This window comes from Macaca fascicularis, chromosome 11 (assembly GCF_037993035.2).
Source record: "Macaca fascicularis isolate 582-1 chromosome 11, T2T-MFA8v1.1".
NCBI classification, from domain to species: Eukaryota; Metazoa; Chordata; class Mammalia; order Primates; family Cercopithecidae; genus Macaca; species Macaca fascicularis.
The window spans coordinates 119,961,372-119,974,337 of NC_088385.1; the positions used below are offsets into that span (position 1 = coordinate 119,961,372).

Consider the following 12,966-nt stretch of genomic DNA (forward strand, 5'->3'; position numbering starts at 1 on the left):
TTTTGCCAAAATGGAAAAACGCATCTTAAAATACAGAATTTCAAGGAATCAGAATAGCCAAAACAATCTTTTTGTAAAAAAAAAAAGTTGACTGCTCTGATTCCTTGAAATTCTGTATCAAGACTTGATACAGAGCTACAGTACAGTAATCAAAACAATGTGGTACTCACACAAGAATATATATGTGTGTGCGTGTATATCAATAGAATAAAACAGAAATGAGAATCCAGAAATAAGCCTTCACATCTATAGTCAGTTGATTTTCAATAAGGGTGCCAAGACCATTCAATGGAAAAGAATGGTCTCTTCAATGAATGATGCTGGGAAAACTGAATATTCATACACCAAAGAACGCATTTGGATCCTTACCATACACCATATACAAAAATTAACTCAAAATGAATCAAAGACCTAAATTTTAAAAGCTAAAACTATGAAATTCTTAGAAGAAAACATAGAGGAAAATCTACATGACCTTGTATTTCTTAATATGACATTAAAAGCCCAGGCAACAACAACAAAATAGAATTTATTAAGATTACAAACTTTTGTACATTAAAGGATACTAGCAAAGTAGGAGATGGGGCTTGACTCTGGAAGCAGGGCTCAGACACTGGACCAAATTGAGGACTAGCTAAAACAGATCTGGGGCAGAAGCAGAGCAGCTTTCCATAAGACACACCCACTAGTGTGCCATTTCAGTTTACCATTACCAAGGCAACACTCCAATGTTACTGATCCTTCCCATGGCAATGACCCAGCAACCCAGAAGTTACCACCCTCATCCTAGAAATGGCTCCATAAATCGCCTCTTAATTTTCATATAATTAGAAGTCGGTAAAAGTTTAACTGAAGAACTACCTCTGAGCTGCTACTCTGGGCACGCTGCCTAAGGGGTAGCCCTGCTCTGCAAGGACCAGTACCCTGCTGCTACTGTACATCACTGCTTCAATAACAGTTGCTGTTTAACATCACCAGCTCGTCCTTGAATTCTTTCCTGGGTGATATGGTTTGGCTGTGTCCCCACCCAAATCTCTTCTTGAATTGTAACTCCCACAATTCTCACATGTCATGGGAGGAACCCAGTGGGAGGTAATTGAATCATGGGGGCAGGTCTTTCTTGTGCTGTTCTCATGGTAGTGAACAAATCTCATGAGATCTGATGGTTTTAAAAAGAGGAGCTCCCAGGCCAGGCATGGTGCCTCACGCCTGTAATCCCAACACTTTGCGAGGCCGAGGCGGGCAGATCACGAGGTCAGGAGATCGAGACCATCCTGGCTAACATGGTGAAACCCCGTCTCTACGAAAAATACAAAAAATTAGCCAGGCGTGGTGGTGGGCGCCTGTAGTCCCAGCTACTGGGGAGGCTGAGGCAGGAGAATGGCGTGAATCTGGGAGGCATAGCTTGCAGTGAGCTGAGATCGCACCACCGCCCTGCAGCCTGGGCAACAGAGCGAGACTCCATCTCAAAAAAAAAAAAATGAGGAGCCCCCCTGCACAAGCTCTCTGTCTTTGCCTGCCACCATCCACCTAAGAGGTGACTTGCTCTTCCTTGCCTTCCATCATGATTGTGAGGCTTCCCCAGCCATGTGGAACTGTGAATGCTCCATTAAACCTCTTTCCTTTGTAAATTGCCCAGTCTTGGGTATGTCTTTGTCAGCAACAAATACACTGGGCAAAGCCAAGAACCCTCTAGAGCTAAGCCCCAGTTTTGGGGCTTGCCTTTCCTGTATCACTATTAAGAGCATTGAAAAGACAGCTCACGCCTTTCCGCGCTACCTACAGAGGGGTCCATACGGCGTTGTTCTGGATTCCCGTCGTAACTTAAAGGGAAACTTTCACAATGTCCGAAGCCCTTGATGTCCTGCAAATGAAGGAGGAGGATGTCCTTAAGTTCCTTGCAGCAGGAACCCACTTAGGTGGCACCAATCTTGACTTCCAGATGGAACAGTACATCTATAAAAGGAAAAGTGATGGCATCTACATCATAAATCTGAAGAGGACCTGGGAGAAGCTTCTGCTGGCGGCTCGTGCCATTGTTGCCATTGAAAACCCTGCTGATGTCAGTGTTATATCCTCCAGGAATACTGGCCAGAGGGCCGTGCTGAAGTTTGCTGCTGCCACTGGAGCCACTCCAATTGCTGGCCGCTTCACTCCTGGAACCTTCACTAACCAGATCCAGGCAGCCTTCCGGGAGCCACGGCTTCTTGTGGTTACTGACCCCAGGGCTGACCACCAGCCTCTCACGGAGGCATCTTATGTTAACCTACCTACCATTGCTCTGTGTAACACAGATTCTCCTCTGCGCTATGTGGACATTGCCATCCCATGCAACAACAAGGGAGCTCACTCAGTGGGTTTGATGTGGTGGATGCTGGCTCGGGAAGTTCTGCGCATGCGTGGCACCATTTCCCGTGAACACCCGTGGGAGGTCATGCCTGATCTCTACTTCTACAGAGATCCTGAAGAGATTGAAAAAGAAGAGCAGGCTGCTGCTGAAAAGGCAGTGACCAAGGAGGAATTTCAGGGTGAATGGACTGCTCCAACTCCTGAGTTCACTGCTACTCAGCCTGAGGTTGCAGACTGGTCTGAAGGTGTGCAGGTGCCCTCTGTGCCTATTCAGCAGTTCCCTACTGAAGACTGGAGTGCTCAGCCTGCCACGGAAGACTGGTCTGCAGCTCCCACTGCTCAGGCCACTGAATGGGTAGGAGCAACCACTGAATGGTCTTAAGCTGTTCTTGCACGGGCTCTTAAGCAACATGGAAAAATGGTTGATAGAAAATAAACATCAGTTTCTAAAAAAAAAAAAAAAAAGAAAAGACAGCTCACAAAATGGAATTTCAATGTTTGCAAATCATATATTTGATAAGGATTTAATATTCAGAATATATAAAGAAGTATAACTCAACAACAAAAAGACAAAACTGCAATTCAGAAATGGGCAAAAGACTTGGATAGACATTTCTCCAAAGAAAATACGCAAATGACTAATGAGTTTATGACAAGATACCCAATGTCATTAGTCATTAGAGAAATTCAGATCAAAACCATAATGAGGTACCACTTCATACCCATTAGGATGACTTTTTTTTTTTTTTTTTTTTTTTTGAGATGGAGTCTCACTCTGTCACCCAGGCTGGAGTTCAGTGGTGTGATCTCGGCTCACTGCAACCTCTGTCTCCCAGGTTCAAGCGATTCTCCTGCCTCAGCCTACTCAGTAGCTGGGATTACAGGCTCATGCCCCCACACCCAGCTAATTTTTGTATTTTTAGTAGAGACAGGGTTTCATTGTGTTGGCCAGGCTGGTCTTGAACTACTGACCTCAGGTGATCTGCCTGCCTCAGCCCCCCAAAGTGCTGGTATTACAGGCATGAGCCATTGTGCCCATCCGGCTATAATTTTTTAATGAAAAAATAACAGTTGTTGGAGAAGATGAGAAGAAATTAGAACTACTACACATTGTTGTTGGGAAGTGGAAATGGTACAGCCACTGTAGACACAGACTGGCCATTCCTCAAAAAGTTAAACATCGAATTTCCATGTGATTCAGCAAATTCACACCTAGATATAGACCCCAAAAAGTTAAAAACAAGGACTTGAACAGAAGTTTGTACACAAATGTTCACAGTGTGCTATTCACAACAGCCTAAAGTGGAAACAACCTAAGCGTCCATTCACAGATGAGTGGCTAAACAAAATGTGGCACATAACACTATGGACTATAAGTTAGCTGTAAAAACAATGACATTCTGATACAGACTACGACATGGATGGACCTCAGTGCTAAGACACGGGGCTAAGAATGAGCGTGGTGGCGCACACCTGTAATCCCAGCACTTTGGGAGGCCAAGGCTGTCCAAGAGGATTGCTTGAGCGCAGGAGGTCAAGACCAGCCTCAGCAACATGGCAAGGCCCTGTATCTCCAAAAATAGAAAAGAAAAAAAAAAGTAACCAGATATGGTGGCAAGCACCTGTAGTCCCAGCTACTCAGGAGGCTGACGCAGGAGGATGGGTTGAGCTCAGAAAGTCAAGGCTAGAGTGAGCCGTGATCGTACCACTGCACTCCAGCCTGGGCAACAAAGCGAGACTCTGTCACAAAAAAAAAAAAAAAGTGCTAGTTGAAAGAAGGCAGACACAAAAAAATACTGCATAATTTCAAATTCAGAAACCATACAGACAAAAAGTGGTTACCAGGGCCTGGGGGAAGGAATAATGAGGCGTTACTGCATAATGGGTATGAAGTTTATGTTTGAGATAATGAAACAGTTTTCTAAATAGGTAGAGGCAATGATTACATGGCATTGTGAATGTGATTAATTCCACTGAATTATATGTTACAAAACAATTAAAATTACAAATCTTATGTTATATATACTTTACCACCATAAAAACAATTTAAAAAAAATAGAAGTGGGAAAGACCACTTAACTAAACCCACAAGAATGAAAATGTCATAATAAATGGGAGTAAGAGAACAGGCTTGATGGTGGAGCTATCTTGAAAAATAACAGGCTGGGCACGGTGGCTCATGCCTGTAATCCCAGCACTTTGGGAGGCTAAGGCAGGAAGGATTGCTTGAGCCTAGAGTTCAAGACCGGCCTGGGCCACATGGAGAAACCCCATCTCTACAAACAAAAACAAAAGCCTACAAAAATTAGCTAGGGTTACGCCTGTAGTTGCAACTACTCAAGAGGCTGAGGTGAAAGCATTGCTTGAGCCCAGGAGGTCAAGGCTGCAGTGAGCCGTGATCATATCACTGCACTCCAGCCTGGGTAACAGAGTGAGAACTTTCTCAAAAAACAAAAAGGAAAAGAAGCTTATTTCTATGATATTTAACATATTTCACATTATGTTTCAATGAGCATATTTTACATTGTGTTTCAATTAATTAGTAACTCAAAACAGAGACAAAATGAGGAGCCACGGTGACTCAGGCGTATTGTCCTGGCGCATAAGGAGGAGACGCTAGGCGTTCGAGGCCAGCTTAGGCAACATAGAAACCTCTCATTTATATAACCAAAAAAAAAGAAAAAAAAAAAACAGAGACAAAAATTAAGTCTTCATTTTTTTCTCCCCCCCAAAAAATAGTATCCTTCCCTTAAAGACACCCGAGCTGAGCACACACATACCTCTACTGCGGGGCAGGAGGGATGTCTGAGTGCAGTCTAATTCGATGGTGGTCTGCTCCCTGGTGAATGATTTTGCACCTTGAGGTCTTTTGTTTCCCTAAGGTCATAAATATATGGGAAACCGAGAAACCTCTGGCCTCATAGGAAAAGTGACTATAGCCCCGTGAGCAGTAGACAAGGCCAACTCCATGACCTATGAGGCCCAGTGCAAGGTGAAAACGCAGGACCCTTGTGGAAAAGGTCTTAAGAGTTTCAAGACTGGCTGGACGCGGTGACTCACGCTTGTACTCCCAGCATTTTGGGAGGCCAAGGTGGGAGGATCACTTGAGGACAAGAGTTGGAGACCAGCCTGGCCAATATAGTGAGACCCCATCTCTACAAAAAAATTTAACAATGTAGGTGGCTGTGGTGACATGAGTCTGTAGCCCCAGCTGTTTAGGAGGTCAGGGAGGGAGGCTCGCTTGAACCCAGGAGATCGAGGCTGCAGTGAGCCATGACTGTACTGCTGCACTCCAGCCTAGGTGATAGAGCAAGACTGTCTCGAAACAAACAAACAAACAAAAAGGGTTAAGGCTATACCAGCAGAGTGTTTAACCACGGGCACTTCTGAGTGAAGGGCTCTGTGTGACACACCTAGGAAGCTGTCCCTGGCTGTAGCTAAGAGCCTAGAGTGTTCGGGTAGAAGTTCAGAGAGAGAAGAGGTACCTGAGTGGCCCCCAGGTACCAGTGGGTTCACATAACTGACAAGGACACAATCAACTGACGGGCCCAACAGCCATCCCCATGCCTTCTCGCCTGCTGCTTCTCACTGCAGGGGCTGAAAACCTGTCTCTTCTCACAGTCTTTCACAGCTAAACGGAGCCTTCTGCTGGCTCCCCATGCTGATGGATGGGACGGATGGGAAATCTGCCAGGAGGCTTCAGAGAGTTTTTACTTTCCTGATAAAAGGAACAGCTCAGCCACCACCACCTGGGTTCCCCTTACTTGCCCTTGAATGCAATATCAAGTCTGTAGCTGCAACAGCCATCTAACAAGGACAAGATGATGTGCATGCGACCCCACACGCTAAGTGTGGCAGTGCAGAAGCATCTGCGTATGTCCTCCATCACACGGTGAGCAGCCCGTACAAAGCTAGCACCCGCCCACCTCCAAGTCTGTCTCCTCCTGCCACCAAACCCACCTATCCCCACCCCTAACACCACCATCTTCCTATGGGGCACACACTCCATGCTTCTCCCCAGCCTGCACACCCACCCGACCAAACTTACCAGGCGCGAGTCAAGCTCCAGCTAAATGCTAGCTCATAACTCTTTCTTTCTTCTTTTTTTTTTTTTTTTAATTTTTTTATTTTTGAGACAGAGTCTTGCTCTGTCACCCAGGCTGGAGTGCAATTGCAATGGTGCAATCTCAGCTCACTGCAACCTTCGCCTTCTGGGTTCAAGCAATTCTCCTGCCTCATCCTCCCCAGTAGCTGGGATTACAGGCACCCACCATTACGTCCGGCTAATTTTTTGTATTTTTAGTAGAGATGGGGTTTCGCCATGTTGGCCAGGCAGGTCTTGAACTCCTGACCTCAGGTGATCTATCCACCTCAGCCTCCGAAAGTGCTGGCATTACAGGTATGAGGCACCACACCTGGCCCATAACTCTTCTTAAGGGCTCTTGGGAAATCCTGTTGGACTAAATACACTGGGTTGCATCCCCATCTTATTCTTCACTCATCCAAGGCCAAGCTAGGTTCAGCCCTGGGCATCCTGTCCAACGCAGAGAGAACAAAAGCAGCTCACTCTTACAGTGTTCTGTGTGCTCAGCTCAAAGTTTTCATCCATCCTCATTGGATCCTTGCCTATGAGGTAGATATTTTCATCTCCATCCGACCGAGGGGGAAACTGAGGCTCAGAGCAACTCTCTCACCCAAGGTCACTGCCCAGGTCTTGATCAGGAAGTATTCCCACACTCACACCCTGGAATCCTCATTGTACAAGATTTGGAACCTCAACTCAGCTGGACGCTGGAGAGCCTCACTGTCTTCTACCCGCCTCCTCCTGCAGGCGACTAAAGGCTCACAGTCCTTCTTCTCCCTCCTCCCATCTCCACGTCCTCCAAGTCTCCTGCAGTAAACAGTCCAGAAGGGCCCAGAGCCAAGGCAGAAACTTCATTAGCAAACCGCATTTCAGGGGCACTGTCGGGCCCTGCTATTTCAAAGCTGCCCTGAGTCCCGATGTCCCTATTAATGGGCAATGCATGTCCCACAGTCCAGCTTGATTTAGAAGACTGAGATGGCCTCCTCCAGGAAGCCAGCAATACAGCTCACTGCAGACTGAGTGAAGAGGGATGGCCAGGGAAGAGAAGGAACCTGCTGCGGGCCCTGATCTGGCCCAGGCGAAGGTGACAAGAGCAGCTGCTATTTACCGAGCACTCACTTCCCTTGTGCCAAGACCTTAGATAAGCACCTCATAGCCCTGAATGCCTCCAAACTGCCCTCTAAGTTGAAGACCATTATTCACATTTTACAAATAGGGAAACTGAGGCCCAGGGACATTAAGTCCCTTGCCCAAAGAGCCTGCACAAACAAGCAGCCTGGCAGAATTCTACCCTGGGCCCCCTCGACCTCCAAATGCTCAGCTTTTAATTCTTTAATTCTATGGACTCCCAGAAACCTGGTTTTGGGTAGGACACCCCCTAGCTAAGATGTCACTTTGCACAGAGATAAGGTTATAATGGCCATGGGTAATCAAGAACAAAAGTATTGACGAGGCACCATGGCTCACACCTGTAATCCCAGTACTTTAGGAGGCGGAGGCAGGCAGATCACTTGAGGCCAGGAGTTCCAGACCAACCTAGCCAACATGATAAAACCCTGTCACTACTAAAAATACAAAAATTAGCTGAGCATAGTGGGGCACATCTGTAATCCCAGTTATTCAGGAGGCTGAGGCAAGAGAATCACTCAAACCTGGGAGGCGGAGAAAAGAGAAAAGAAAGCAAGAGAGAAAGAGAAAGAGAGGAAAGAAAGAGAGGAAAGATAGAGAGGAAAGGAAGGAAGGAAGGAAGGAAGGAAGGAAGGAAGGAAGGAAGGAAGGAAGGAAGGAAGGAAGGAGGGAAGGAAGGGAGAAAGAAAGAAAGCTGTTCTCCCTTGAATGATAAGAAGCCCCCAAAGTCTTCCCACTGAGCCCTGAAGCCGGGGTGCAGCCCCCTACACCCAGACTGGGTTCCTCCCATTGTAGTCATGCTGATTTAAGACCCAGAGAAAGACCCTTACCCACGGGGGTTACTTTCAGGACTGCCATAACAAAATACATAGACTGGGTGGCTTAGAAACTACAGAAATGTGTTGCTCATAGTTCTGGAGGCTGGCAAGTACAAGATCAAGGCATCCGCAGATTTGGTGTCTGATGAAGGCCTTCCTCCTGGTCCATAGGCAGCTGTCTTCTCTCTGTGTCTTCATATGGCTGAAGGGGCAAGGAAGCTTTCCAGGGTTCCTTTTATAAGGGCACTAATCCCATTCATGAAGGCCCCACCCGCAAGACTTAATCACCTTCTCACACCACCTCCTCACACCATCACATTGTGGGTTAGAAGTTCAATGTATGAATTTAGGGGTTGGGGAGACATAGACATTCAGTCCGCTGCACCAGTGCTGCCCAAAGCCTGGCGGATCTCATCAAGACTCCTCAGCTGCAGGTTGTTGGGGTCACCCCTCTTGAGCTACAGTTAACTCGGGCTGTGTTAAAATAGGCTGGGCTACGTGGCGTACCCCTGTAATCCCAGCACTTGGGGAGGCTGAGGCTGGCAGATCACCTGAGGTCAGGAATGGCGAAACCCCATCTCTATTAAAAATACAAAAATTAGCCGAGTGTGATGGTGCATGCCTGTAATCCCAGCTACTGGGGAGGCTGAGGCAGGAGAATGGGAATGGCTTGGACTCAGGAGGCAGAGATTGCAGTGAGCTGAGATGGCGCCACTGCACTCCGGCCTGAGCAACAGAGTGAGACTCCATCTCAAAAAAATAAAATAAAATGAAGATCCCAGTCTAATTACTGTAATGATTTCAAAGCAGTGATGAGTAAAGGCAATATATTTTGAAACAGCACCAACAAGTGAAATGTAATAGGAAACTATAGGATTCTATTCACGACACAGTCAGACACTACTCACGCCATTGTGGTTTGTTGCCTATGTTCATAGTAGAAGGAAATGCTGTCTTTCAATTCATGGTTAATGAGAATAAAGACAATCACTTTCCCTATCCAAGTTCAAAGGAGTCTGTGGTCCCCAGGCTGAGAACCCCAGCCAAGAGGTTCTTTGCTGTCTTCTAGGCTAGAGCTTTGTAATCTGAATGTGTCAGGGTAATGTCTCCTGGGTTTGCCAAATCCTCAATGAATCACCCAGTTCTCCTCTATCCTTCTTTCTCAAGGATCATCTCCCATCTCAAGATAATCCAGATACTGCCCTTCTACTCTCTGCATCTATGAATTCGACTGTTAGATTTCGCTTACTAGTGAGATCCTGCAGTGTTTTTCTTTTTGTGTTTGGCTTATTTCACTCAGTATAATGTCCTCCAAGTTCATCAAGGTTGTTGTAAATGGCAGAGTTTCCCTTTTGGAAGGCTGAGTAATCTGTGTATATATACCACAGTTTCGTTATCCATCATCTGCCCTGAACACCTGGGTTGTTTTCATATCTTGGCTATTGTGAATAATGATGGAATGAGCATTGGAGTGCAGCTGTCTCTAGGTATCCAGATTTAGTTTCTCACCCTGAATGTTGAAACCTTAATCTCCTGCAGGGTTTATCCCAGGATCACATCCAGGATTGTCCTAGGCAAGTTCCTGTTCAAGCTTGGAGTTACTCATCACCTCCTCGCTGAGGCCTCTGTGACTCCATGGGATGCATTAGTGGTTTCTCTGTCCCAGGCTCCACCTCCCGACGCAGCACTGACCACCCCATCCCTGCCTCCACTGACCTAGTTCCTGGGCTGGAACTGGAGTGAGACTGACATGTGACTTTGGGAGTTAAGGCAATGGAGAGCTGGTGTTGCGAAATGGAGCAGTCCCACTGCTTTCCTGCCCTGCCCCACTGACCCTGAGGCCACGTGTTCTCTCTGGGGAAGGGCTGCCCTCCTCCTAAGAAGAACAAGAAGCAAGCTTGATTGTGTTTCGCCACTGCGAGTCCAGGGTTTGTCTGTTGTGGCGCTGGCATTAAACACCCTGGCACACTCAGACCTCAAAGCCCAAGCCTAGAAGACAGTGAAGCAACCTGGTAGATGGTAAGTGATGAAATATTCTGCTTTTAATAACTTTTTTTTTTGAGACTGTCTCACTCTGTCACCTGGCTAGAGTGCAGTGGCGAGATCTCAGCTCACTACAACCGCCACCTCCTCGGTTCAAGCGATTCTCATGCCTCAGCCTCCCATGTGGCTGGCACTACAGACATGCACCACCACACCTGGCTAATTTTTTTATTTCTAGTAGAGACTGGGTTCCACTATGTTGCTCAGGCTGGTCTCGAACTCCTGACCTCAAGTGATCCACCCAACTTGGCCTCCCAAAGTGCTGGGATTACAGGAGTGAGCCACAGCACCCGGTCAATAATGTTTTTGTTTAATTTTTTTTTTAAGCTAGCTAACATTAACTGAGGTCATTCTGAATTAGGTATTGTTCTAAGAATGCAACAGTCATGAAGTCATTTAATCCTCACACCCCATACCTATGGGACTGGTACCTATTATCTCACTCCCATTAACAGATGAGAAAACAGAGGCACAGAGAGGTATAGTAACTTGTCCAAGGTCACACAGCCACAAAGCATTGAAGCCAGGATTTCAACTCAGACAGCCAGACTCTGGGGCCCACACACTCACTTCTTCACTAAGAATGGCAGCTGGGCACGGTGGCATTTTGGGAGCCTGAGGCGGGCAGATCACGAGGTCAGGAGATCGAGACCATCATGGCCAACGTGGTGAAACCCCGTCTTACTAAAAATACAAAAATTAGCTGGGTATGGTGGCATGTGCCAGTAATCCCAGCTACTCTGGAGGCTGAGGTGGGAGAATCGCTTGAATCCATGAGGCGGAGGTTGCAGTAAGCCGAGATCATGCCACTGCACTCCAGCCTGGTGACATAGCAAGACTCGGTCTCAAAAAAAAAAAAAGGCAAATGCAGGATTCACTGGTGAGGCATGCAACCTCAGACAGAGTTGGTCAATGACTGCAGCCCTGGCGAAGCAGGTGAGTGGTTTGGGAGCAAAGGAGCAATAGCAGCAATGAAGAGACTCAGAAGGTCTCTGCCAGTCCTCAGCCAGGTAGCTGTGATAGGCTGAATGAGGGCCCCCAAAGATGTGCGTATCTTCATCCCCACACCTGCACATACGGCAAAGGGACCTTGCAGATGGGACTAAGTAAGGGTCTTGAGATGGGAGATGATCCTGGATGATGCAAGTGAGCCCAGTGTCATGACAAGGGTCTTTATAAGAGGGAGGATCCTTCTAACAGGAGGCAGAAGGTCAGAGTGGAGAAAAAAGTGACAGCCGAAGCAGGGAAAGGGACTGGAGGGTGCTGCTGGCTGTGAAGACGAAGGAGGGATATATATAATTTCAGAAAATTATATATATCCATGTATTGTGTTTGTTCGTGTGTGTGTGCGTGTGTGTGTATATATATACACACACACAGAGAGAGAGAGAGAGAATAAGCAGGAGGAGGAGGAGGAAGAAGAGGAGGAGGAGAAGGGGGAGGAGGAGGAAGAGGAAGAAATCAAATATAAGATTAACATTTGAGGAATCTGGGTGAAAGGTATAAATAATTTGTTGTACTCTTTGTAACTTCTCTATAAGATCTCAAATTAATTTAAAATAAAAATTTTAACACAAAAAAAAAGGAAAGGAGCCAGGGTTCAAACTTGATTTGGGGCTTTCCATAGGAGACCAGGGTTGCACACTGGCTCCCAGGGTCCCAGAGTTCATCTCAGGTCAATCTGAGGCTCTCTCAAACTCAACTAAAACATACTCCACAAAAACAGCATGAGAATTAAGCCCTCTAGCCAGGAGAATTATGGTGGTGATGCTTTAATTGAAGCAAAGGCTGTCCCCTCATTTTTACTTTAGGGGAATTTAGATTTTGGTACGTGGGATTTTCTTGGAGTCATCGTGCTCATATGAAGGCAGAATAGGATATTGAGTTAGAATCCTGGTTGTACCATTTAGTTGCCGTATGACTTTGAACAAGCAAATTGAATTTTCCGTGCTTCAGTTTCCTCACCTGTAAGATGAAGATCATAATAGTAGACATCACATAGGGTTGTTATGGATTAAATCCATTAAAATGTATGTAAAGACCTGGGGACAGCGCCTGTCACAGGAGTAATGCTCTGTAATCGCTGCTTATCATCATCACCACCATCATCACCAAGATTAATAGGATTTCCATTAAGATTCTTGACTTTAGAGTCAAGAAATCCAACTTGGAGCCAGTGATGCATGTAGCACTTACTCATTGGTGACACTGAGTTAGTTACTTGTCCCATCAAACCACAGCGTCCTTATCTGGAAAATGGGAATGATACTAACCACTGGGCATGTGACATACTCAGCCTGGTGCTGGGCACACAGGAGCCCTCACTGATGGCTGGGAGAAAAATTACCTGGAAAACCCATTCAGGTAGCTATTATTTTAATAAAAAGAAAGAAAATAACAAGTGTTGGTGAGGATGTAGAAACATTGGATCCCTGTGCACTCTCGGTGGGGATGTAAAATGCTCTGGGAACAGTATGACAGTTCCTCAAAAATTAAAATAGAATTACTATATTGTATTTGCTCTGGCTGCCTTAAGAAAATATC

The 12,966-nt window shown here is 46.2% G+C and overlaps 1 protein-coding gene across 1 annotated transcript; it reads left to right on the plus strand.

The window, feature by feature from the left end:
• Positions 1-1,764: 1,764 nt before the first annotated feature.
• On the plus strand, positions 1,765-2,768 carry LOC123567586 (small ribosomal subunit protein uS2-like). The gene has a single exon (XM_045366011.2). It carries the CDS (start codon positions 1,844-1,846, stop codon positions 2,729-2,731), a length of 888 nt encoding a protein of 295 aa, XP_045221946.2. The 5' UTR covers positions 1,765-1,843; the 3' UTR covers positions 2,732-2,768.
• The last annotated feature ends 10,198 nt before the right edge of the window (positions 2,769-12,966 follow it).

What these genes read in the sequence shown, in the direction of transcription:
- LOC123567586 (XM_045366011.2), top strand. Translation starts at nt 1,844, where the DNA reads ATGTCCGAAGCCCTTGATGTCCTGCAAATGAAGGAGGAGGATGTCCTT.